General features: G+C 43.7%; 1 protein-coding gene across 2 annotated transcripts in view; it reads right to left on the bottom strand.

The window, feature by feature from the left end:
• UNC5C (unc-5 netrin receptor C) overlaps positions 1 to 24,117 on the bottom strand; it is a 270,802-nt gene that overhangs the window by 37,438 nt on the left and 209,247 nt on the right. For both annotated transcript variants that reach the window (XM_052776063.1, XM_052776053.1), the window contains exons 5-7: positions 18,381 to 18,561; positions 16,095 to 16,262; positions 14,649 to 14,813 (exon numbers count right to left, since the gene is read on the bottom strand). In XM_052776063.1, the coding sequence (XP_052632023.1) occupies positions 14,649 to 14,813; positions 16,095 to 16,262; positions 18,381 to 18,561 (514 nt within the window). The remainder of the gene's footprint in view (positions 1 to 14,648; positions 14,814 to 16,094; positions 16,263 to 18,380; positions 18,562 to 24,117) is intronic.

The following is a 24,117-nucleotide window of genomic DNA, read 5'->3' as shown; positions in this document are numbered from 1 at the left end:
ACAGCACGCTGGAGCTGCTTAGTTTGCACGAGTCCTATGAACTCGCGAAGCACCTCCCAGCTGCTTTACGTCCATACGGGAAATGAGTGAAATGCTGAAGTCCCATCCTGCTAGAAAGGTAAGTGACAAATCCAGAGTAAGTGGGGGAGTCGCTGTCAGGGACGGGATTCGAGTTGGTGTAAGACAGAAGGTACCTTTCCTCCATCACCTTCCCTTCAGTGCTTTTGAAGGGAATTTCACCCCCTCTCCTTGGATTGCACTGCAAGGAGCTTGCACAGCTGGGGACTCCCTGCAGGTGAAATGAAACTGGAAAATGCATTCCTGGTGCGTGCCTAATGCATAGGACCACATTACAGGCAGACCAGAGTAATAATCCCCAACTCCCAGAAATGCTGAGTTTGGGTGCTTGGCATCTGTTGTGCTTCACATAGCTCTCCCTGCTTTGCTGCACTGCTTGCTAATGAAGATATAGTCTATCCCAATCACAGGTATAGACACACCTCCGCCCAAAGTTTCCAGACATTAACCATTGCATAAAGGCTACCTTAACTGAAATACCAGATGTATTGGGTTTGCGTGGCAAGGTTTTGGTAGCAGGGAGGTTACAGGGGTGGCTTCTGTGAGAAGCTGCTAGAAGCTTCCCCTATGTCCAACGGAGTCAATGCCAGCTGGCTCCAAGATGGACCCGCTGTTGGCCAAGGCCGAGCCCATCAGCGATAGTGGTAGCGCCTCTGGGATAACAGACTTAAGAAGGGGAAAAAAAAAACCAACCCTGCACAATTGCAGCAGGAGGAGAGGAGTGAGAATATGTGAGAGAAACAACCCTGCAGACCCCAAGGTCAGTGAAGAAGGAGGGGGAAGAGGTGCTCCAGGCGCCAGAGCAGATTCCCCTGCAGCCCGCGGTGAAGACCATGGTGAGGCAGGCTGTCCCCCTGCAGCCCGTGGAGGTCCACGGTGGAGCAAATATCCACCTGCAGCCTGGGAAGGACCCCACGCCAGAGAAGGTGGATGCCCAAAGGAGGCTGTGACCCTGTGGGAAGCCCACACTGGAGCAGGCTCTTGGCAGGACCTGTGGAGAGAGGAGCCCACGCTGGAGCAGGTTTTCTGACAGGACTTGTGACCCCACGGGGGACCCACGCTGGAGCAGTCTGTGCCTGAAGTCCTGCACCCGTGGAAGGGACACATGCTTGAGCAGTTTGTGAAGGACAGCAGCCCATGGGAAGGACTCACGTTGGAGAAGTTCATGGAGGACTGTCTCCCGTGGCAGGGACCCCACGCTGGAGCAGGGGAAGAGTGAGGAGTCCTCCACTTGAGGAGGAAGGAGCGGCAGAGACAACGTGTGATGAACTGACCCCAACCCCCATTCCCCGTCCCCCTGCACCACTGGGGGAAGGAGGTAGAGAAAATTGGGAGTAAAGTTAAGCCTGGAAAGAAGAGGTGGGGGTAAGGTGGTTTAAGATTTGGGTTTATTTCTCATTACCCTTCTCTGATATGATTCGCAATAAATTAAATTAATTTTTCCCAAGTCGAGTCTGTTTTGCCTGTGATGGTAATTGCAGAGTGATCTCGCCCTGTCCTTACCTCAACCCATGAGCTTTTTGTTATATTTTCTTTCCACTGTCCAGCTAAGGACGGGGAGTGATGGAGCGGCTTTGGTGGGCGCCTGGCATGCAGCCAAGGTCAACCTACCACACCAGAGCAAGAAGAGCTGCTTTTTGATGGTGATGGGTTTTTTGAGGCATCATGGGACAGACTATATTGCCTGTAATATCTATTTAAAACTTTATTTCACAGCAATGATTCTAGCCTTATAATTGCTTTTAGAAATATTATGTTCTTACATTCATTTATTTGGTTCTTTGAGGCAAGTTCACCTATGTGTACTCTCAGCACACATACTCAATCTTTCGTAATAACTGCTTCCTACTTCTACCAGTGTACTCCAAGTATTGGCCATAAAAAGTCAGGTAAGCAACTTCTGAGGGCTTGAGTGAGTGCTTAGCAAGTGTGGGCACGAATTTACAGTACCCTAGTTACTCCCCACTTACTCCCCAGGTGAATGCTGAGGCCCATATTTAGTCAACCTCCATTTCAGCTATAGCCTTATGGCCAATTTTTCCTTTGGCAAGAACTCTCTGGAGACTGAGAGGCAGCCAGCAGGAAATACAAGGCACAAGGGCAAGGTGGAATTTAAGCTGGCTGCATCTCCAAACACCTTTTTGCCTCATACTCAAATCCACTGGGAAAGCTGAGGATGTCTCTCTGCACTTCATGTGCCCCAGCATGTTCTCAGCGGAGCCAGCTGGCATGGGGCAGTATGCATCTCCCACGGAGCTCGAACTCACCCGTGCAGTTGCAAAGGCTATTCCTCTCTCCTTACATTGCATTTCAGCTGCTGAGTTTTGCATTCCAAGTTGTGCCTCATTCCTGCCACATCTGAAGTGATCTAGCAACTGCCACTCAATGGGCACAAAGGACTGGATTAGCTGTGATATTATTGAAAGCATTCTCTCCTCCCAGGAAAATGGAAATCCAAATTCAAGTCTTTTCAGCAAAGTAAACAAGTGTGCTCCTCAAATACTCTAAAAGAAATTTACCTCATTGCAACCTCTTCATAGACTCTGTCACAAATACTTATTTGCGTCTTACAAGTTTGCATAGATTCTTTTACTGACAACTACAGAGAGCATCCTTGCAGCTACGTAAGAGTGACACCAGTTTCTTCAACAGAAATGTTTTGTGTATGTATTCAAAGGCACATCTGTTAAAACAGGAGAATGAGGCGAGGATATTGTTTGCTGCTTCCATTAGCCTCGCAAACCAACATGCTTACTAAAGTGAGCTTGATTTTGTTCTCCTGTATGTGCTGCAAACTGAACCAAGCATCCAACTCCAGCCAACTGTTTCCATGCAAACATAGCCCAGCTTGCACAAGTGTCTGCAAGGACGCATTTTCAGCCTGAAAAACGTGGTTTTTACATAGAAGGAAGGCATGGACAAGGTAGAAAGAGTAAGGGCTGCTGAGTGAGATGCATTTGAGTCATGGCATGCCAACTTTTTGCTGAGGGCCAAGAGTCACAGCTGACCAACCTGGCTGTGGATGAATAGATGGCCACTCATGCTGGGTGTAAAGTCCTTGCTGAGGTTATAGCACTACACAAGATATGCTGTGGTGGTCATACAACCCTGTTTTCTCACAGTATGTAGGCAGGCTTCCCTGGCTGAAGCTAGCAGAGACCTTACCTTGGGTTGACTTTCAGCATCCCAGCCAAGCTGGCAACCCTAGCCATCCGCTGGTCAAACACCAGCTCCATTTGCACTTGCAAATTAAACACATTTGTCAGAGATCACTCAAACAATGGCAACTACAGATGCCTTCTGCCATTCGGGCAGGACTTTTTAGAATAAAACTACTTTTAAACACCCCTTTGTCATGAAAGTGCTCTTCCAAAAGAAAGTGGACGTTGCAGTGGCAGCGGTAAGGGGAAGGCTTGCAGCCATGCTCTGGTGGTGGTGACTGGGCAGCAGGTAGGATTATTGCTATGCTCCCAGCACAAGAGCACAGGTATTGCTTTAGAAAGTTGGCTTTCACGCTGGTCCCTCTGACTACACCTTCAAACAATGAGAAAGGACATTTTCATCAGATAATGATGCAAACCTGCTGGGATTAGTAACTGAAATAATGAAGAATGACTTCCCTCCTCTCTTCAAAGTAACAGCAGTGAAAAGAGATCTTTTTCTTGTGTGGTTGGTGGTTTTTTTTTTTTTTTCCTCCTTGTATCAACAGCGCTGCTTGGCAAATACCTGAGGGACTTCTAGCAGGATCATCAAATTTTTTAATGAGGGTGAATTTAGAAAGGTGCTGGTGGGTTTGACTCTGGGATGGCTGCTGGGGCTGCTGACACACTCGGAGCAGCTGGTTTCACAGTGAGCTACTTGCTTTGAGAAAAGTAATTTAAGCTTCTTCCTCCAGCTTGTTGGGAAATGTACATTTTCAAAGGGGCTTTTGATGTTTTGTTGTGTAACTTACTGTTGTATGAGTAAAATAGTAATAATCATACTTTACACTTGCATAGTGCCTCCTATCTGAGGCTCTCACAGGCTTACCAAAAGTTGGTATTTGTTTCCCTGATTTTACAAGTACCTCACCCTATGTCGTACCTGGAGAATCAGTTGGAGACTTAGGTTAACGCACAGAAATTGCACCACTGTAATTGCATGGTAAATGCATTCATTAAAAAGCCTTTAATTAAGTTGATGTTTCTCCATGCATTCTACTTTATATTCCACTTTAGGCTTGTAAATACATTTTTTGTCCCTGTGGAAGTGCTTGTATTAAGTGCTAAAGGTGGGCTTTTTTAACTAAAGTAATTATACTGGCACAAATCCTTTGTACAAATGCAGATGTATCATTATAAAGGTGCATTACGTAGGCATTGCCTACTCTTTTTCTATAAAGCATGTGAAGAGCAATTTAAGCACTTAATGATGTAACACACTGGGAAAAGTGGAGAAGGGTGAATATGTCAGGTTGTACTGGAAAGATAAACCAATCTGACGTTGGTATATAGAAAAGACTTCAGCAGGCTTTTTATCAATTTAGTTTAACTCAATTTCAGCATCAGTCACACTTGCACTGATTTGGGAAATTGTGACCATTTAACTAAATAGATTTTGAAGCTCATTTAATTAGTTTGGTGCAGTTTGGGAAGGCAGATGATCCCCAACATTGGAAGTCTAGCCTGAGCATTCTGGTCCCACGTCTTGCTCTGACCTTCTGGAAACACATTTGTGCCAGAGGCCACAGGAGACACAACTGCAAGTCTCTGTGGATGAATGGCCTTCAGCGTATCTGCATGTGTGGGATCATCTGCCTTAGGGGGTTAGCTTTGACAAATACGCAGGCTGACCCTTTTTACAGCATGAATTCATCTGCTGCAGTTTTCCTTGGGAGGAGCAGATAAACCTTCTGCCAAGTTCGGGAAAAATGAAGCATTTGGGAATGGAGAATCTCAGACCTATGAAAGATAACTGTACAGAGATTATGGCACTGACTCCCTTGAGACTGAAACTGAAATAGAGTGTCACCAAACAGTCACCAAAATAACTTTTCTAAGCTCTCTTTCTTCCGCTGGGGAAGAATATACCCTTCAGCATATTCATGGGCATATATACACATACATGGTGCTCAGAGTGGGAACTCAGTATCATGACAATGGGCATCCTGAAATCCTGTGTTTGATTTTACCTACAAAGCCCTGGGAATACACTGCCTTGGTCTGCGAACTGGCATGTTTTAAAGACAACTTTTATCTCTGTGGTATAAAACACTAAGTCACGACTTCACGCAGAGGGAATTTTGTAAGTGGCTCCCCTTTTTGGTCCTTAATAGATTTTGCTAGTTTTCTAGTCATGCTGAATTTGTATTAATGGATATCAATTTTAGAGTGAATTGATCGGATTATGAAAATATTTTACTCTGTTGCTTGCAGAAAATAAAATATTCACAGACAGAAAAATTCACAGTTTTCCATTTGTATTTTCCCCAGCTACTTTCCCTCTTCCCAGCAAGTAACTGGGTAAGATGGTGGAGTAACTGAAGGTGATCTTTCTGGGCACTTATTTACTAGGGCTTATAGAGTTTGGGTCATATTTACAAAAATATTTACAATTTTCCTGCTAAGAAATTGCTTTATACGATCAGCTGCTGAGGTCACAGTTAATGATACATATTTTGAGACTGTATCAAGGTCAGTGAGAGTTGGAGACATGCACTTTCACTTAATAAAGTGAAGATTGCATAAAGCACACCATAACTGCTTGTTCCTTTAATGCATCATATTTTAATCCGGCACCACTTGCTTCTAATCTATAAATGTTCTTTACCCTCTATGTAGCAGTTTCAAAAGGAGCTAAGGTCACATAATTACGTGGCCCTTTTGAAAGCCTAGCCACATGACGTGTCTCAATAACATCCTGTTGCAATGAACTCAACAGATTGAGCATAACATATTGTAACAGCACTTACCCCCCTTCTGGCTCCAAAGTCAATGCCCTTAAATTGCGTCTAAGAAAAGAAGAAGGCACGCATTCAACTGCTGCCTTTCTTTCTCTACTTTGATGGCTCTATCCAGTGTAGTGACACTGAAGTAGGACTAAGCTCTTGCTGGCAGCAGGCTCTGAACCACAGAGCTATGATGGACAGATGAACAGAGACTAATTCTCACATGCAGATGCCTAAAATTTGAAGGAAGCGGTTCTTAGAGGATGTAAAGTAGGTATGTGGTGCATACATTGTGACACGAGAGTTTCCTGAAACAACCCTTTGTTTCTCTGTGATACACACACGTCAGATGAGTTCCAGTATTTAATAACTCAAAGCCAGCAAGCTGGTCATTTTTTCCATACCAGTCCCAAGCAACATACACCCAGTTGCTTCTGTTCTTAATTCCCATGATGAGGGCTTCTTTAGGCATTAATTCAGTTATCTTCCTCTTTTCCCCAGCTCAGAATTTTATTTAAAATCTTTGGCTTTTGCTGAAATTTTCTATAATCGGTCTCAGTCTTGGAAATTATCCTGAAAAGTTTGAATAAAATTGGGTTAAGAACCCTAATAATTTTTTTTATTTGGTTTTGTTTTGTTGATTTTTGAGTTCAATGGACCTCAATGGGTTAAAAAAAAAGTATATATTGCTCTTTCCAAATTCCAGGTTCTAGAAATTCAGCTTCTCTCCCTTTTCCTGTAAAATGCCATTCTCAATTCAAAGTCAGTCCAATTTCAGATTTTGTAAAACTCTGCACTCCTGGGAAGACACATCCAGCAATTCTGAATTCTGTTATAAAAAGACATTTTTGAGACAAAGAAGAAAAAAGGCACGTGCCCCTGCAGTGTTTGCAGTGCCGTGACTGTAGTAGTGACCTTCTATTACTAGTCCTGTTTCCATCTTATGCCTCCTTTTGCCTTACCTAGCTCACCATTACCTCTCAGCAATCCTACAGCTAGCATCAGCTTACTGAGTTTCTTTATTATTTTTGAAGGAAATTCTAGATGATCAATACAACGTGCAAAGGCTCAAAGCTTTCAAAAGACACTTTCAAAAAAGACCTTCAAGGGCTTTCAACATGTTAATTCAGATGCATTGCAATGCTATACGTTTCTGTCTAGTCCCTATGATGGACAAGCAGTCACATATTCTCATGTTAGGAGAAGGAATTTAGAAGACTTAATTTGACATTCAGGAGTTTTAAATTGTTCTGTGCAGGTCCCACTGTCCAGAGACTGCGACTGCACAAGCTTCCAGTACTTCCTTTTCTACAATTGGGCAGAGTTAATGGTACAAGAGGAACCTTGGAGAAAACCCCAAGTTCTGACTGTTTAGTGTTAAGGTTTCATGGTCACTTCACATGTTGCTAATGCAAATTTACCACAGGAGAAATATTAACAATAATCTTTGAATTGTAATTGCTGTTAATTGTTTCTCTCCCCTGCTATTTCCCAGGAGCTCCAGCACATAAACAAGAAGATGTGATGTCTTATACCTTATTTGTGGTGGTTAAAAATTAAAAAAAAAAAACCCAAACCCAAAACAAACAAAGTCCCTGGAGCTGCAAAAAACTCTCAGACAGAATGTGCCCAGCTTCTTCCTGTATTTGCTATTCTAAAGAAAGACCTTCATGTCTCCAGTAATGATGCTGAAGGTCAGATATGATATCAGGCATCCCAGAGATAATGCACAGTAATTTATTTTCCTTCTAACGGACTAATTATTGGCATGTTCAGGGTGGGCTAATAAACAGGGAGCTTGAGGTTTTGTGACTGATTATTTACTTGGGTATTATCTCAGATCTTTCCTGAGTGGGTAGGTTAAATGGGGAGCCTCTCTTGTTCTGTCCTTGAACAGGAGTTTATAATATTCTATAATTAAGATTGCAACTATGTTTTCATTTTAAATTAGATTCCTGACATTTTGTTAACATTGTTAGAAAGGTCTTGCTGGAGTTTAAACATGCATGCCATCTATATGGGAGTGGGGGAAGATGGAAGAGTAGGATAACTTGTTGCTAAAATTTGATGTGGATTAGAATAGGCAATTTTGACAAATCTTTTTTTGCAGTCTTTTACAGTTAAGGACTTTGACCTTTTGGCTAAATCTTATGTCAGTCTTTAGTATCTTAGAAGCACAGAACCTTAACATTGGGTTTGTTATGCATGTTTGACAGCAAAAGTAAACACATGTCTAACATTGCAATTTGCTAGATCATGTATTTGCAAATTCCACGTTTGCAATGACTGAATGTTAAATAGACCTCCTGGGGTTTGCTTTGTTTTGCAGTTGTAGTGGGACAAGAGCAAACAGGTTACAGGGAGGGCTGAAATAAGGACATAGGGCAGCACTGAAGAGAGGACACATGGCAAATAGCTAGGTGAAGGAAGTGACAGCTGGAAGAGGATCTAGAAGAGGGGATTGAAACTGTTAGGAATGCTGGGGAAAAAGGCTCATAGAAAGCACGAATTATCCACATGATTGTTCAGTGACACGTACCAAAACCTTTGGCAGGTCTGTAAGCTTACAGGCAAGGTAACTTGTATTCCCTGGCTTATAACCTCAGAAATCTCAGAGACTCCAGAATCAGCTGATCAGCTCAATGTTTGTTTCCCAAACTACAGAAACTTCCTTCCCCAACATGCGTTTTCATTTAAGGATGCTGCCAATGTTTTCGTCCTGTTTGTAGAACACAGGTTTAGAAATAGAGAACACTTGAGTTTTAGTCCTGATTCTGTCACTGACTCCCTAATGAGCCTTGGGCTGCTCATGTAACCTTGCTCTGCCTGACACCCTGCCAGGAAAGCAAAAGTCATGAAATATACCCACCTTTGTACAAGGTAAGGAAAATATAAACACTCATTATTGTCACTGTATGGGTTGGGTTTTTTCTACAATGAAGTTAATGTGTCAGTTAGACTTTATTGTAAGCTTTGCCTTTTTCTTTCATCTGTCTGAGTAACTTTTGGGTTTGTTTTTTTTTTAATGTGCAGAGGAATGAGGGAAGAATAAAAGAAAAAAACAAGGGAATTAAGAAGAATGAAAATTACAGATGGACAAGGTTGGGGTTTTTCTCCTCTCTGCATGCCCATAACATTTTTTAATTAGTTCAGATTTTTGAGAACAGCCTAGAGATCTTAGAGCACTTGCCTTTCATTAAAATTAATGTGGAGGTAGCTCTTTCTGAACTGACAGGGGTAAGACACAGTGATTTCAGTGTCCTGGGTTCTGCTCGTGGCTCTGCACTTCTATTTTCTCAATGCTTTTGTCTGCTTCAAGCAGTAGGTTTTCTAGGCAAGAGCTCTCAGTTGCAGAGGGCCCACCAGACCGTGGACGCTTCTCAGCTGGGGATTTCTCATGTCACTACAATAAAAATAAAGATGAGTCGTAATTCTGAGATGTGTGCATAAACTCCCTTGGCTGCTACACCATTACATAGTAGGGGGGTTGAGAACAGAATGACACATCTCTTTACTCATATCAAATAACAATATTACAGAAAACTTCCTCTAGGAACAGACGAGATGCATTCTTCAAATGAATGAAACCCGCCCTGCAAGGGCTCAGCGAAACAGGCCAGGTGGCTATATCATTAGGCTGACAGACTGAACATATTAGAAGTTCTCTCTTGACCCACATGCTCTTAATAAAAGGGTTTATTTCATTCCTCTGCACACACAGGCTTCTGTTGCAGTCTCCCTTGAGAGAGCTTTGCTTACCTTCTGGAGTCTGGAAAACATTCCCCTGCTCTTTGCACACTAATCTGCTCTGGAGGACCAGAGGTCCTCATCAAACTGCTCTGCCCTGTAATTCTTCCCTGAATGCCTGCTTTCAAAACAAGCCAAAAAGGGAAACGAATGCTTATTCCATCAGAGGTTCTGGCATGTTATGTTAAACAAGCCGGGCATGTGCAGAATATATATGTTTTGGGGAGAAAGAGATGTTAGTATCAGGTTAACCTCGCTTTCTACTCAAGATCTGTGTACAAACAGGCATGAGACTGGAAAAGGGCAGCAGTTAACCATTTTGTGCACAAGCATGACAAACTGCATCTTCTCACTCGCTTAGGCACTATCTTTGTAAGAGGGAACCTTATGAACTTCATACTGCCTTTCAGACGAGGATTTCAAAGTGCTCAGCAAATACAGATTTGCCGACATCATTTCACATCAATTCACTCTCGACTAGAAGGCAACCTTTTTTTAACAAGGAATGGAATTACTAGTCTGATAATAACATCTTCACCATGGTATAGGTGCCTTTTTCTCAAGTGGTGTACCGCTATTTGAATTTACAAGTAGTTAAGCTACATGCAGGGAAAGAACCAAAGTGACCCGAGAGTTAGTCCAGATGACGGATGAAGATCTTTTGAATCTTTTCTTCTATTCTTTAGCAATAGTAGCACGTTTCAGTCTTTTCATGCGCATTTATTTAAATCCAAGCAACAAAGGAAAAGTCCACACTGGATCTGATGACACTTGGCAATGATTCACAAGTGGAAATTTCCTTTTGGCCCTATTCAATGATGGATTTGTATTCCAAATTATTAGACTGTATAAAGCAAACAGTTTTTACTACACAGAGCAACAGTACTATTTATGTAACTATATAATCCATAGTCCTCAAGTGACAACATGTGCTTCAGTATTACCTTGCTGCTGTAAGATAGCTAGCCCTGTATTTTGGAAAAAAATGAAAGCACAACTTAGCCAGCCTTTTATGGAAAGCCACAGTGGTCTACTAAAGCCAAGAGTGAGCTGAAGAAGAGGCACTGGTTGTCTTCCTCTGACCGTGCTAGTGCCAACCCCGCGTATCACAGGCATGATTTCAGAAAAGACCAACAGCTTTGCCAGCATGCACAGGCACCAACCTCACGCCTATGGACTTTCTGTACTTATTTATTCAGCACAGGGACAATACAGATCTGAACACTGTCGCTTCAGTTCCTCAACAGAAAGGACACAGGTGACATGCTGTGAGCATGACAGCTGCACGTCACGACTCGTGTAATAAGCTTTTAACATAACCGTGCAACATGGCTAACTCTCTTCATAGGTTGCCTACCTCTTCCTGATTACCAGCAGCATTTTACACATAACGCAAAGCAGAATTTGGCCCGCCAGGGACTTTTAGCATCTGTTTGGTACCACACACATGATCTTGCAGTCATTCCAGACTGGGCCCAGCAAAGCACTTCCCCCTGTACATTGCTTTAAACATATTTGTGATCTAGTGAAGGGAACTACTTGTGCTGAAGTTGAGCCAGCAGTGGAGTGCTTCGCTTTCTTGGTTCCCACACAGAACACCCACCAAAGTCATTAGGTGGGATGAGTGGAGGGCTAATTGCAGTGTTTCAGTTTATAGAGATCCCCTGTGAGATGCAGTGCGTGCCTTTAAAAGTGTTGTTCCTTGCACTGAAGTATTTACCACAGTACTCATACTTCAAATGGGAAATAATGCAACTTTGGAGGCAATAATGCAACTAGCGTGGGAGGTAACCAGCCAATTCTTCTCACACCTACAGCATATTTTGTTCCGGAAGATCATATTAATGCTATTATGGGAATTATGAAATTGTTATAAAGGGACCTGCTAGGCAATATTGTGTATCTGGAAACTTAAAATAGCAATGACCGTCCTGAATTTTCACTACAGCTGCTTTTCTTCTTCAATTCAGCCTGCTGTCTCTCTGCAGGCTCTCTAGTTTAATGACTGTTCATCCTTTCATGTTAACAGAAAAATACTAACTACTGGATAAGGGAGCGTATGTGTGTACTAGCAAGATCATTAGTCTGAATAAATGTGACAGCAGAGTTGCACGAGAAATGCCACAGTTAGTGGTAAGCACAAACTAGAGCTTTGGGTGTGAAATACTGTAATTACAAGGGATGGAGAAAGCTCCACAGTTTTTATCCCCACAGAAATCAATAGTGGTGCAGACTGCTGCTCTTTGCTGGAGCACGGGCAGTCTGATGAAAGAGCTTATTGATTTATCCAGCTGATGCTACTGAAGTGAATAATAGACTGGAAGAGAAAGGGCTTGTAAATTAGACTCACTCAATCCAACATTTTCCAGGATATCTGTTATGTACAGCTATAAAGAGATATATATTTACAAGTGAGTTTTTTTCAAAGCAGCATCCTAATGACTCCTGGTAAGAAGGTCCGTCTACTAATTCTTTGACCTCAACTACACCCATGGTGCTAAAGTCAACCTTCAAGCTCTCACTAAAGATGTACACTAAGGGGGAAGCACCAGGGCACCTAGGAGCAGGATTTGGCTATGGTGCAAGTAAGCAGCCGGCCAACACATTTCCCAGAGGGCTACAGCCACAGAGGAAAGGCGGCTGTGGCTCCCTCCATGCCACCCATGCCATGCCAGACCCACTGGCATGAAGGCGTTGGAGAAGTCTGCTGTGGATCCACAGGTCTCCAGGCTAGGAGAAATGTCAGTTCCAGGCCAGTCCCCACCAGCCTCAAATAATGTGGAAAGAGGTATGGCATTTTAGGAATGAAAGGAGTCCTGTGTTTCCTCCTAGCTCAGCAGGCAGATTTGCTATGAATCTAGATCCACGCTGGTAAAAATGTAAGTGTTCAGATTGGTTTTGCATAAACTGAGAAGGAGAAATAAAGAAAAAGAGAGAGGGGGAGAGAGAGCAGCAGGCACACTGCCACCAAGTACGGCAAATCAATCTTCTCAGCAGTGATGGATCAGGGAGCAGGACTGCAAGTTTTACAGGTATATGAATCCCCGCGAGTATAAAGACACCATTAAAACACTGCCATTAAATTCCAACACTGAGGGATTATCACAGCCCCTGGAGCCAAGCAGGTCAATATGTGACTGTATATTTTTCATTACCATTTTTTATACACATATATATGAAGCAGAATAGGATTCACAACAGCCTCACCCTCTCTCCCGCTGAAGACCTCTGCTTTATAATCAGCAGCCGCTTTCACAAATAAAATGCAATATACCATCAACAGATAAATGAGATCCCTACAGGGCTTTTATTCTGCCGTACCATTATATCTACTTTTCCACAAGATTTCTGCTTAAATGGCTCTCTTTATGCACATACACAGAGATGACATACACCTGTCTAAATATAATCTGATAGTGAAGAGCTCTTCTATATAGGGAAATGTATCTTTTCTTCCTAATTTCCCATAATGACTTATTCACACTGCTGGAGCTAGGGGTACGTTAGCTTCCCCACTATAAAAGTCACCAAGGTGTTATACAGTAAGACGTGGCTGGATTTTTATTTTTTTTCTACCTTTAGAAAAAAAAAAGAGAGGAGCTCTGAATCTCACTTTCTGTCTTCCCCATAAAAACAAACGTTGTGAGGAATTACAGCTTTATAGGCTGCTGACATTGAGTAATAGTTTTTAACATGATGAAAGTGTTTGTGCAAGCCACACTGAAGCAGCCTTTTTTCTAAATCTGGGAAACTTCAGAGCAAATAGCCATGCTGTGCCATAGAGTAGCTCAGAGATCGCTGCCAGCACAGTAGCCACCTATATGGCACTTTTTCAAGAAGTAGACCTATTTGTTAGCTAGTAGTGTAACTTTTCTGTCATTGTGACTATTTCAGTCAAAGGTAACCTGCCTCAGAGAATAAAAATTCCTGACTCCTTTTTCACGAGAGAACTCAAAAGCATTTTATGATCTGGACACATAGATACCAGATAGTTACAACCACAAGGCTTTGGGCAATGGAGAGCTGAGGCTTGACAGAGAAATACTGCAGAGAGACAGGATGAAAGAACAGGAGGTGTATGTGAGGATTTTGGCTCAGGTTATTGCGCTAACAAAATGTGAAAGGAAGTTTCAATGCACCAGCAAAACAGAGAAGACCTCATTTTTGAGAGCGGATGGGGTGCAGAGAAGACTAATTGTTCATCAGCATATGTCAGAATCACACTAAAAGCCTACTTATTTTTACTTCTCGCTCTTATTAGTCACAAAGGCAGGATCATGGCATGAATAGGCACAGGCAGAATAGACTTCAGTGATAGACCTGATCTTCATGAGGCTGCAGCATGCTGATAACTATATAGGAAGTTTGCACAGGCACTAAATAGATACAGGGTACCTCTTTCTACTACAGGGCACCCCAAATTGAAAAAGGGGCATAACTATTATATGTAGAAACACATGCATCCACCATTCCTGACAGTAAGAAGCCATAAGCTGATCTGCTTTGCCAAGTTTACTCTTTTGGAAATGCTGGCTTTGCCCTAAACCCTCTGCTTTTCATTTGCATTGCCATAAGAGTCACTGCCAGGCTTTCCCGGACAGATGCTGAGCCGGTATTAGAGCGAAGGGCTGTTTAGAGGAGAGGGCAGGGAGGAGAGGGCTCTGTTATGAGACTTTCTAATTCTTCACTGCTCAACTTCATAAACCTCAGACGGCATTACATTCATCTTCAGGGAAGAAGAGTGAAGTGTCCAGACTGGTGAGAACTAGATTAACTCATTTCTCCATCCTACAAGTGATTCTGTGACTTTAGGTCGTTGATGCTGATCTGCAGCTATTGCAGGTTTTCCTGCGGCCACATATATCCCAGACCCCGGAGGCATCACAGTGGCACTTACCCTGCATGCAGAGCCCATCGGTGCAGTTCTTGGACTGCAGTACCAGCCCCTCGCAGTCCTTTCCCCCGTTCTTCGGCGCCGGGGCAGTGCACTCCCTCCGGCGCCAGTGGGTGCACTCCGTGCCACAGGTGGACCACTTGCTCCAGGACGTCCACTTGCCATCCACTGAGACAAAGAAAGGACACGACTTGTTATGGGGTACATAAAAGTGAGACCAAGCTGGAGCGATGCATGTCTCGGCACAAGCTAGCCTGCAACTCCTGGCCATTCCTGGCAAGGCAGAGAGATCGTCAGTCTGATCTTCTTAAAAAGAGTCAGTCTGCTCTTCTTAAAGTTCTATTTCTGCCCTGGCCCCATTTCTGCTCTTTCCTCCCCTTTCTATAAACTTGTCAGCAGTTTATCTGTGCTCAATGTGTACAAGAAAAAGAGCAACAAGTCAGGAATCTGTGGTTTTGGGGGTTTTTTTGGCATTTTTTAAAAAAGAGGTTAAAGTTAAGGAAGTTAAGCTTGGCCAGAAATTCTTCTTTAGTAGGAAGATATTTGATGTTAAATATTTTCTATTAAAAGATATATCTAGAGGCACCGAACTATTTCACGTGAGCAGAATTGGGAATGTGTTTAGCACCTTTCAAAATCCCACAAATTATTTTCAAAAGCACTAAATTGAACAGCCAAAGAACAAACTATGAAATTGTTCTAGTGACACAGCCTGAGCCAGGAGTCAATCACTTGGAATAGTGACCAGAGATTAAATTTCAGCTCATCAAGTTCCACCCACCACTAAGACCCAGAGCTGGATGGCCAAGCTTCACAAGATGAAAATGACCTTACTGCCATCGATTTGAGTGGGACTGCAGAGGTAGGAAAGCATTGGACAATAGGACAGATGGCAGAACTTTTGTCACAAAAAAGCCACCAACTACCTTGCATGAGGCAATTTTGTATTTTTCAGAAGTTTAGATTTAAATACCTTTTAAAGGTATGGATACACATCTCTTTCCAGTATAAACATCTTTGTATTTGAAATCAAGTAAACACGTGCCTCAATTTTAACATCCACACCCCAGACGCTTCACTTCACTTGAAGAGATGCTGCAAATATATTTACATCACAGTTGCTTTCTATATTCAAATTCCAGTCCTTTTCCAGAGCCTTCAACCTTTATCTCCCACAATTGAAGCTCTGAATGTTCCCCAAATCCCCTGAATTACAAGGGCTGAGACACCGGTGCAAGCTGTGTGCAAAAGTAAGGCTGAATCCCTTGTTGCTTGATATGATGTAAATGATGATTTTATCTACTTACGCAATACAATTTCATATTCATTCACTGAAATGTTGGATTTATTAATAAAGAGAAGGAGGCTTTTGTAACTAATAGAGTTCTCCTGAAATGACTGGTGACAGACAAACCGTTTATCTAGGGCTATGTACTGTTCATACTGAACCTGGACACAGAGTGGTGCAAGCTATTTTCTGAACGCTCTGGCCCTCGCAGAAGGCACCACCGTTGAGTGGGGCAGGATTGGTGCAGGTCCTCGTACGCTTCTGAAAGCCTCTCCCGCATCGGCTGTTACACACTGACCACTCAGTCCAGGTAGACCAGCCTCCATTCACTGAAAAGCAAGAGAGAAAGTGTATGATAGTATAAGCAAGCCACCCTGGTCGTCCCAAAGGCACATCTGGCTCTGTGTCATGCTGCCTCCAACAGCAGTCACAAGTGATGGCTGGGAAGAGCATGAGAAGCAACACCGAACAGACACAAACCCATGTCTCCAACGTACTGAATGTACAGCATGCCAGAAGTCATTGTACAAGTCGAAGAAATGCTGACGCTGAATGACAAATACCATTTGATGACTATTAGGGCTGGCAGGTGACCTGCCTTCTCCTGACAACTGACCTGACCCAGGACTAAGGCGTGTGTACGGCCAAAATCCCTGTGGGTTCAGAAAGCACCCACAGCTCCGCCAGCCAGAAGCCTGCGCTCTGATAGCTGCACCATTTTCCAAAGGGAGGTACCCTGCACTCCAGCTCATTCTCGGATGTAACCATCATCTATACATGCTGAGAGACCCCTGTGCTTTGATTACAAATTGATAATTTTCTTTCCCTTTCTTTCCAGAAGGTGATTTCAGGATGTCAGGACAACTTCACTCACCCCTCTGTGGACATAGGCTGGTGCATATGAATGTCCCAGCACTTCCATAACATATACTTAAGCTGTTCAGAGTCAACTCACACTGAATGCATTTTTACTATTGAACTTTGGGAAGATATTTATCTCTGGGAAGATATTTATGCTGACTCTCTTTGTCACCCACCTCAGTTTCTGGGATAGATGGATGGATGAAGAAATAGCTGTGGTGGTTATGTAATAATGTCATCACCAGGATATGGATAACATACTAACTGCTCGGATTCCCTAAACCCAAATGTTTGTGATATGACACAACCCTTAAGCAGCTCTGGCAGCAAACCCCATAAAAATGGCTGTTCTCCTACATATGTCTCTTGACTGCACTGTTGAAAAAAATGCTGTATATGTATGAGGAAGAGTTGCAGTATGTCTGCATCTTTATGTTTCTGCATTCATCACAGTTACAAAACACAGTGCTCTTGCATGGTCCGTCCCTCAATATCACAAACACTGCTAATCAACTCAATTCAGTCGGTTTTCTATAAAAACTGAACTAAAAGGCCCTCATTGTAACTTCAGGGAAGCAACTGCTTACAATTAAATCTAACTGCTACCCTGAATATGAAATGAATATTAGGGATAATCATAGGGATTTTTTCCTACTTGTCTATCCTATAATTAAGCTGATTGTAAGGAACACCAGGACAGTCAGCTGGCATGTCGTCAGAGCAGGTTTTGTTCTGGTGGATACCCCTGCCTGGGACGCATCGGGGCAGTAACTTTGCAGGGGCAAAGGCTTGGACTGGTGGGGCAGAGCTGCAGTGCAACGCAGGCTGGAAGAGACTTCAGGAGGGCATCTCATCTGACCCCTCCCCAGCCAAAGCACGGCCAGCCTCAATATTATATCAGGACTGTGGATGCAGACACAGAGTAATGTTATCCCATGCTTTGTATTCCCTTGATGTTTATTTTTAAGCTAGGTTGTGTGCCTATGAACTGCATTCCCAGAGTGCTTTGCTACTTTGCCCCTGACATCAGAGTATGTTTTGGTAGTATACACCAAAAATAAGTTTATTAAAAGAGACATAAGAAGATGGAAGATTCTGCTGGACTCTGACACTCTTACCAGTATCTGGAAGCACAAACTTCCTTTCGGTTTTACTCTTATTTCTGAAAAGCATCACTAAGAATGTGAAATGCGTTGGTAGAAAGCAGTGTCTTGGACACTCCTGCTGGAGCAAGTGCCCTAATGGCTCCTTGCTGCATCCAGCTGGCATGTGTAATGGAAAGGAGAGCAACTGCCTTCTCTTCAGTGAGGCAGCTGGCTGGTTGTGTAGGTGCCTGTTCCTCCTTTAATGCCACTGTCTGTCACCAATAAGCCAAGCCATCAGGCCTGTACTTCTGAGTGTTTTCGGTAATGAACCCTTACTGCAGTCCCTGCATATGGCTGCAAGTCAACAGGCAGCACAGGCGGCCCAGCCTGGACACTGCCCGCACTAAGAGTTGCATACAGGCATTTTGCATCCCCCTCCTGCCCCACTTCTCGCTTTGAGTGCGCATCCAGCCACATGCAGTGGGACAAGGCATCACTTACCATAGACAATCACAGTCGCTGTGGTGCTTTTCCTTTTGGCCACAATGTTTTTGGCGACACAAGTGTAATTGGCCGTGTCAGAAAGCCGGGCTTGCTTGATGATCAGGTTGTGATCGATGGTGATGTAAAAATTTCGGTCTTCCACGGGATCAATCACCTCTTCGTTCTTCAGCCACTCAACCTTGGGGTTTCAAAGGGGCAAAGGGGAGGCAGTGAGTCAGCACCAGGTCACACCACAACGGTCACAGTATCTGTGATTACATTGCTCATCCCAGAAAGTGCTACGAGTCAAGGCACATCATGAAGGACTCACCTGAGGCACACTGCCAAACGAAATAAAACACGATGGCAGAAATGTGGGAGAACACCCTTCACGCCTACCCTTTCCTTCAGGTCCCCTTCCCTCCCACCCTTCCACACAACAGCTGTCTTGCCTTGCCTTGAAAATATCAATGCATTTTCAAAGACTGCCAGCAACTGCACAGAGACAAATAGCTGTTCTATGCTTTCAGAGTCTGAGGCAAGGGATAAGGAAGGGGTGATACCTTGGGACCATATCTACAAACAGAAAATTCCCTTACAACATCAAAAACCCTAAACCAGCAGAGATCTCACCCATTCTTTTGTACATCTTGTCTAATTAGGCAGCTAATAATGCAGTGACCTTGTACGTACCTGACCTGGGTCTAACACAATGAGGCCCTACACCAGAGTAGGTCACACTAACAAATTACAAACATGCCAATGTTTTTAAGCACACATGCACTCACATGTACATGCATGTTATCATTTTGCTGCAATCAGGATTAAACAAAATAGAGACAGTTACCACGGAAATAGGGAATCACAAAGACTACATCAGTGCTTATTTTTCCCTTTTCTTTATGTAAGCTATATTTTATTTTAATAAAGCGTAATTTCCTTGGTTACACAGAAAATATTTTCATATGTGATTCTTAATCTAGACAATGTTCTCTTTATTGCCTTCCTAAAGAAACACTGTATTATATCCCAGCTGAATGCTGCGAGCCACTCTAATATAATTTGGCTGCAAATCTGGTAGCTTGTTTTCATTTGAACCAAGTGTGCTCTGAAGGACCGGACTGGGGCCCTGGATGGATCAAAGCTGGGCCTTGATGTCACTGGATCACTTCAGCTCGTGCCCAGGATTTAATTAAAGGAAGAAAAACATAAACACAATCGACCCGCCGGACCTGCGAGGTGCTAACTGACAAGACCTGCTCTCACAAACCCCACTTTTCCAAAGACATTAGAGGAACTGCCTGAGCGTCAACATACCCCAAAACCAACAGAGAACCTGTTCCCTGCTGAGACAGCCGTACAGACTGCCCCAAGCTGTGAGGAGAAACCCAATGGCCTCTCCCGGTCTTAAACACAGAGGGCTCAATTCATTCCCAGGCAAAGCCGGTCCAATGCTGCAAGACCAGCGCTGGCGGATGTGGGCTTAGATTCAAGCTGCCCACTGCCCACTCCCCATCTTTACCCTTACTTTAAGCAGCTCCAGCTCCCCTACCCCAGTTTGGGTGGGTGTGCATCAGATGTGAGCTGCTTCCAAAGACATACACCTTAGTGAATGTAAAGGCACTGCCCCGGGGAAAGCTTGATTTAAACCCTCCTCTCCCACAGCAGATCGCTGCAGTATGTGGTAGCCTCACAACTATCAATACTGTATAGCTTAAAATTAATGGTGCAAAAAGAGCTGTGGAAATGGATACGTGTGTCTGCGAGGACCAGGGCAGGAAGAAAAAAGACATAAAACTTTGGAGGCTGTGTTTCTGTCACTACAACATTCATGTTTTACCACGGAAGATACAAGCTCTTAGTCAATGACTAAAATTGTTCTTCCTCCTTTCTTGAATCCTAATGGGTACCAGGTATAATCAAGACAGACAGATTCCTATTCAGTCAATGACAATATTCAGCTCCTTCCTCACCCACAGGTCAAGTCTGCATGCATCCCAGACTGTAAAACAAGTCAGGACCTTACCTCTCTTCCAGTGGTAGGCTGCCACTTAAGCCCTGCCTCTCACACAAACAAAATGTCTTTCTTGGGTTTTAATATCATTATTTATTTCTGGGATGGACCACAGACTTGTGTCAGGACTCTAAAAGATGCTACACATGCTGCCACAGCTGTGTACCACCTTCAAATACACCTGCACTTTTCCTGTGCTCTACGCATTGAGGACATCAGGACGTCAGTGAGGACAGGACAACAGTCATCCAGTGGTCTAAGGCTCATCCCAAAATGTTTCTGGTATGCCCATCCAAGCACATACACTAGCTGTCCTCGGCACTAAGCAAGGCTCCATGCTCAAGCATGTGATTCTCTTTTTCCAGTACTCTGCAACACTTTCTCTCTCCACAAAAACACACATACGCATATTCAGTCTGAGCCTCAGCTGATTAGACAAAATTAAAGCTATGAGCATTAAATTCCCTTTCATCCCTGCAAAAACACTAAAGATGATATGAAAACAGGAGTTGCCAATATCACAAAAAAAAGATACTCTGTATAATTCAGTATACAGCCTCTGGCTCTTCACCAAATCTCTTAGGAAAAAGATCCTTTTCACCTAAAGGCTCACAGAATTTGCTAACGATAAAACATTAAGTTTGCAGGTTGTCTTTTTTTCTGAAAAAACTGTTTTGCCAGGACATTGGTACTGCCAGTGCATGTCTAAACTCCATCTCTTTTATAAGATGCATCTTTAACATGTCTAATTCAGTCTTCTTCTGGCATCCTGTTTTTTATGATGTCATGAGTCTGTTCATGTAGCAAATGATAACGTCACCAAACCTGAAGGGGGAAACTGATGTATGATTTGACAAAAGACAGGAGTCTCCTTTCATATACATTTTAGCCATCAGTAGAGCAACATGAAGAGCACACCCCTCCAGCAGAAGTGTTTTCTCCCTCAGTCCTTGTAGAAATGATAACTAATTAAACACACTACAAAATGTAAATGAGACTTTTGTCGGTACTTATTTTCAGTTACTAATGGCTTCATTTTTCTGGTGCAGGTGACTGCAGTGCTCTGCACCACCAAACCTTAGATTTATATTTTTGAGGTAACCAGAATAGGTGGGATTGGAGCAGGGCTGTTCTGTCATGTAAGTAGGAAGAGATCAGGTGTCAAATACAAAAGAGAAGAGAACAAAGCAGAATGAGACAGTGTGATTTATGAATGACAGGTATGCAAACTGTTATTACAGAAGTTAAAAGCAACGATCTCTTTTGATGCCATGTCATTCCCCAAGGTGCAGCCCCCTCGCTGAAGTAGGCTGTTAATCCAGTCAATGAAGAAACTTATCCTGAATTTAATTCCGCTGCCTGAATAATAGTGACTGGTGCCCGGGGAAAACCGCCATGCTCGCAACAAGGCTGGCAGATGGAACACTGGACATTTATGCGCCAGAGACCTGCACCCTTCTAGGCGAGCGGACAGAGGGGCAGCAGGATACCCATGGGCATTTCGAAGTGCACAAGATGCCTGTCTTCAGGGTCATACCAAACCACGCCCTCATGGCTCCATTTTTCAACTCTCTGGAGGAGACATTTCTAGAGTAGATGTTTGCTGTTGCCTAAATATTGAGGATGTATATTTACTGGCTATAGTCACAATGATTCTTGAACAGGTACCTAGCTCTATTTATTCAATTAAATCAGGCACATCCCTCCAACTGTTATTAATAAATGTATGGATGGTTGTGCATATATGTAGAAAAAGCCTGGGCATCAGTTTTTCCTTATCATAACAGAAATAATTTAATTGGCAACAAAACTGCTATGAAGTGTGGGTAAGTGTTCCCTTGTGGAGATGACAATGATGGAAAATTACAACAAAGTGCAACTGTTTTTTCTTACATACCAGCCCCGTGGAACAAAGCAGGCATGAAATCCCCATTTCTTTTTTTTGGTTTTCCACTCAAGGCATTTTTGTTATATGTTTGCAAACTGACTAGCCAGAAAAGGCCCCTCTGTAAAGGTGTGAGTACAGTGAATGAAATCCTGACCCACAGCAACTGTGGATGCTGAGAAGCTGGAGCAAACCTGAAGTCAGCTACCTTTTGGTCAGAGCTCCTTAGTGCTCAGGATGCAATTTGGGGAGCAGTGAGGCACACGGCTCCGACCAGCTGTGCTGGATCTGCACGTCCAGTGCTGCTAACACGCTGGCAAGCCTGTCATGAGTCTGAGCCCTCCCCGTAATCAGCTGAGGAACGACACGATCCAAGGCGGCTGTAATTTAGAGCAACATACCTTGTAGCGTCTTTTCTGTCATCCCACTCCCCGGTGAGAGACAGATGTGTTGTCTCTAATTATTCACTGATTGGTATCGGGAGATACATTAACATAATTGGCACATTTGTTCTAATTAACAGAGGGAACCTGCCACATGCCACCCAACATGAAAAGCGAGACCATCGGCAATAACAGAAAATCTGCAATCACCACCCTGGCTATACCTTGGAGCTGCAGCCAGATCTGTGCTGCTGCAGGGTATTTCCAGCAGCAGCCTGAAATAAGGCAGCACACACAGAGACTAAGACTTGCAAAGCCGGGCCAGGCTTCTGTGCAGACTAAATGAACACAGAGAACATAAATCACAGAAGCGATTACATACGCAGGAAAACCCATTACGGAAGCTAATTGCTGACACAAATTTAGCCATACAAGTTACTAGCATTACTAGACACTTAAAACTCTTGGCACACTTGCATATGCATGACTGGTTTAGAAACTGGTAGAGCGGAAGCACATCTGCTCCAAAAGAAAACCAAGAATGGAAACAGGATAAGAGCTCATCCAGGTCCTCCCCTCCTGATCATATGAGTCGTTCCTTACACCTCTCACAATCTCAAGAGGAAGCCAGCAGGGTGTGAGTCCTGAATCCCGGTCTCTCATTGCCTCCTCTGCACCAACCTGCCCTAGAGTCATCTTCAGAGTGGGGAGCACCTGCCGAAAACAGCAAACCTTCTACCTTCTCGACACAGGCAAAGCCCTCCGGTGCAATTCTCCAGAAGAAACAAGATGCAAACAGCTGGGAGCAGCAAGAGATTTCCCTCGATAAAAGGCAATTCAGCATTCTGGGAGGTGAGACCATTGCACCCCTGCCTTCCCCATGCCTGGCTGACATGGCAGGATCGCTTTCCATCTGGTCCCCCAACCGTGCCGGCATTGCGGCTGGTGTTCTCCGCAGCCGTGCCGACCAGTCATGGTGGCACCACTTGCCTTGCCGCAGTCCCTGCTGAGCTCACATTGTCTCCAACAGCCACAGGGAAATCACAGCTCCCCTGCTTCACCTGAATTGTAACAACAGACACACATCCCATACCATATTGATAGTAAAGGCACACACACACACGCCAGTAAGAATAAAACATTTGTGAAGCTAACTACTGATTTGGACACAGTACAAGACGCCCTAGTGAGACTGAGAAAACTTCAGCAGTTTTCATACGGGCTATTTGTCCTGGTTTCAGCTGGGATAGAGTTAACTGTCTTCCTAGTAGCTGGTACAGTGCTGTGTTTTGAGTTCAGTATGTGAAGAATGTTGATAACACTGATGTTTTCAGTTGTTGCTCAGTAGTGTTTAGACTAATGTCAAGGATTTTTCAGCTTCTCATGCTCAGCCAGTGAGAAAGCTGGAGGGGCACAAGAAGTTGGCACAGGACACAGCCAGGGCACCTGACCCAAACTGGACAACGGTGTATT

This window comes from Harpia harpyja, chromosome 2 (assembly GCF_026419915.1).
Source record: "Harpia harpyja isolate bHarHar1 chromosome 2, bHarHar1 primary haplotype, whole genome shotgun sequence".
Classification (NCBI taxonomy): Eukaryota; Metazoa; Chordata; class Aves; order Accipitriformes; family Accipitridae; genus Harpia; species Harpia harpyja.
Note: the sequence above shows the minus strand (reverse complement) of the source record. Positions and strands in the feature narration are given on the sequence as shown.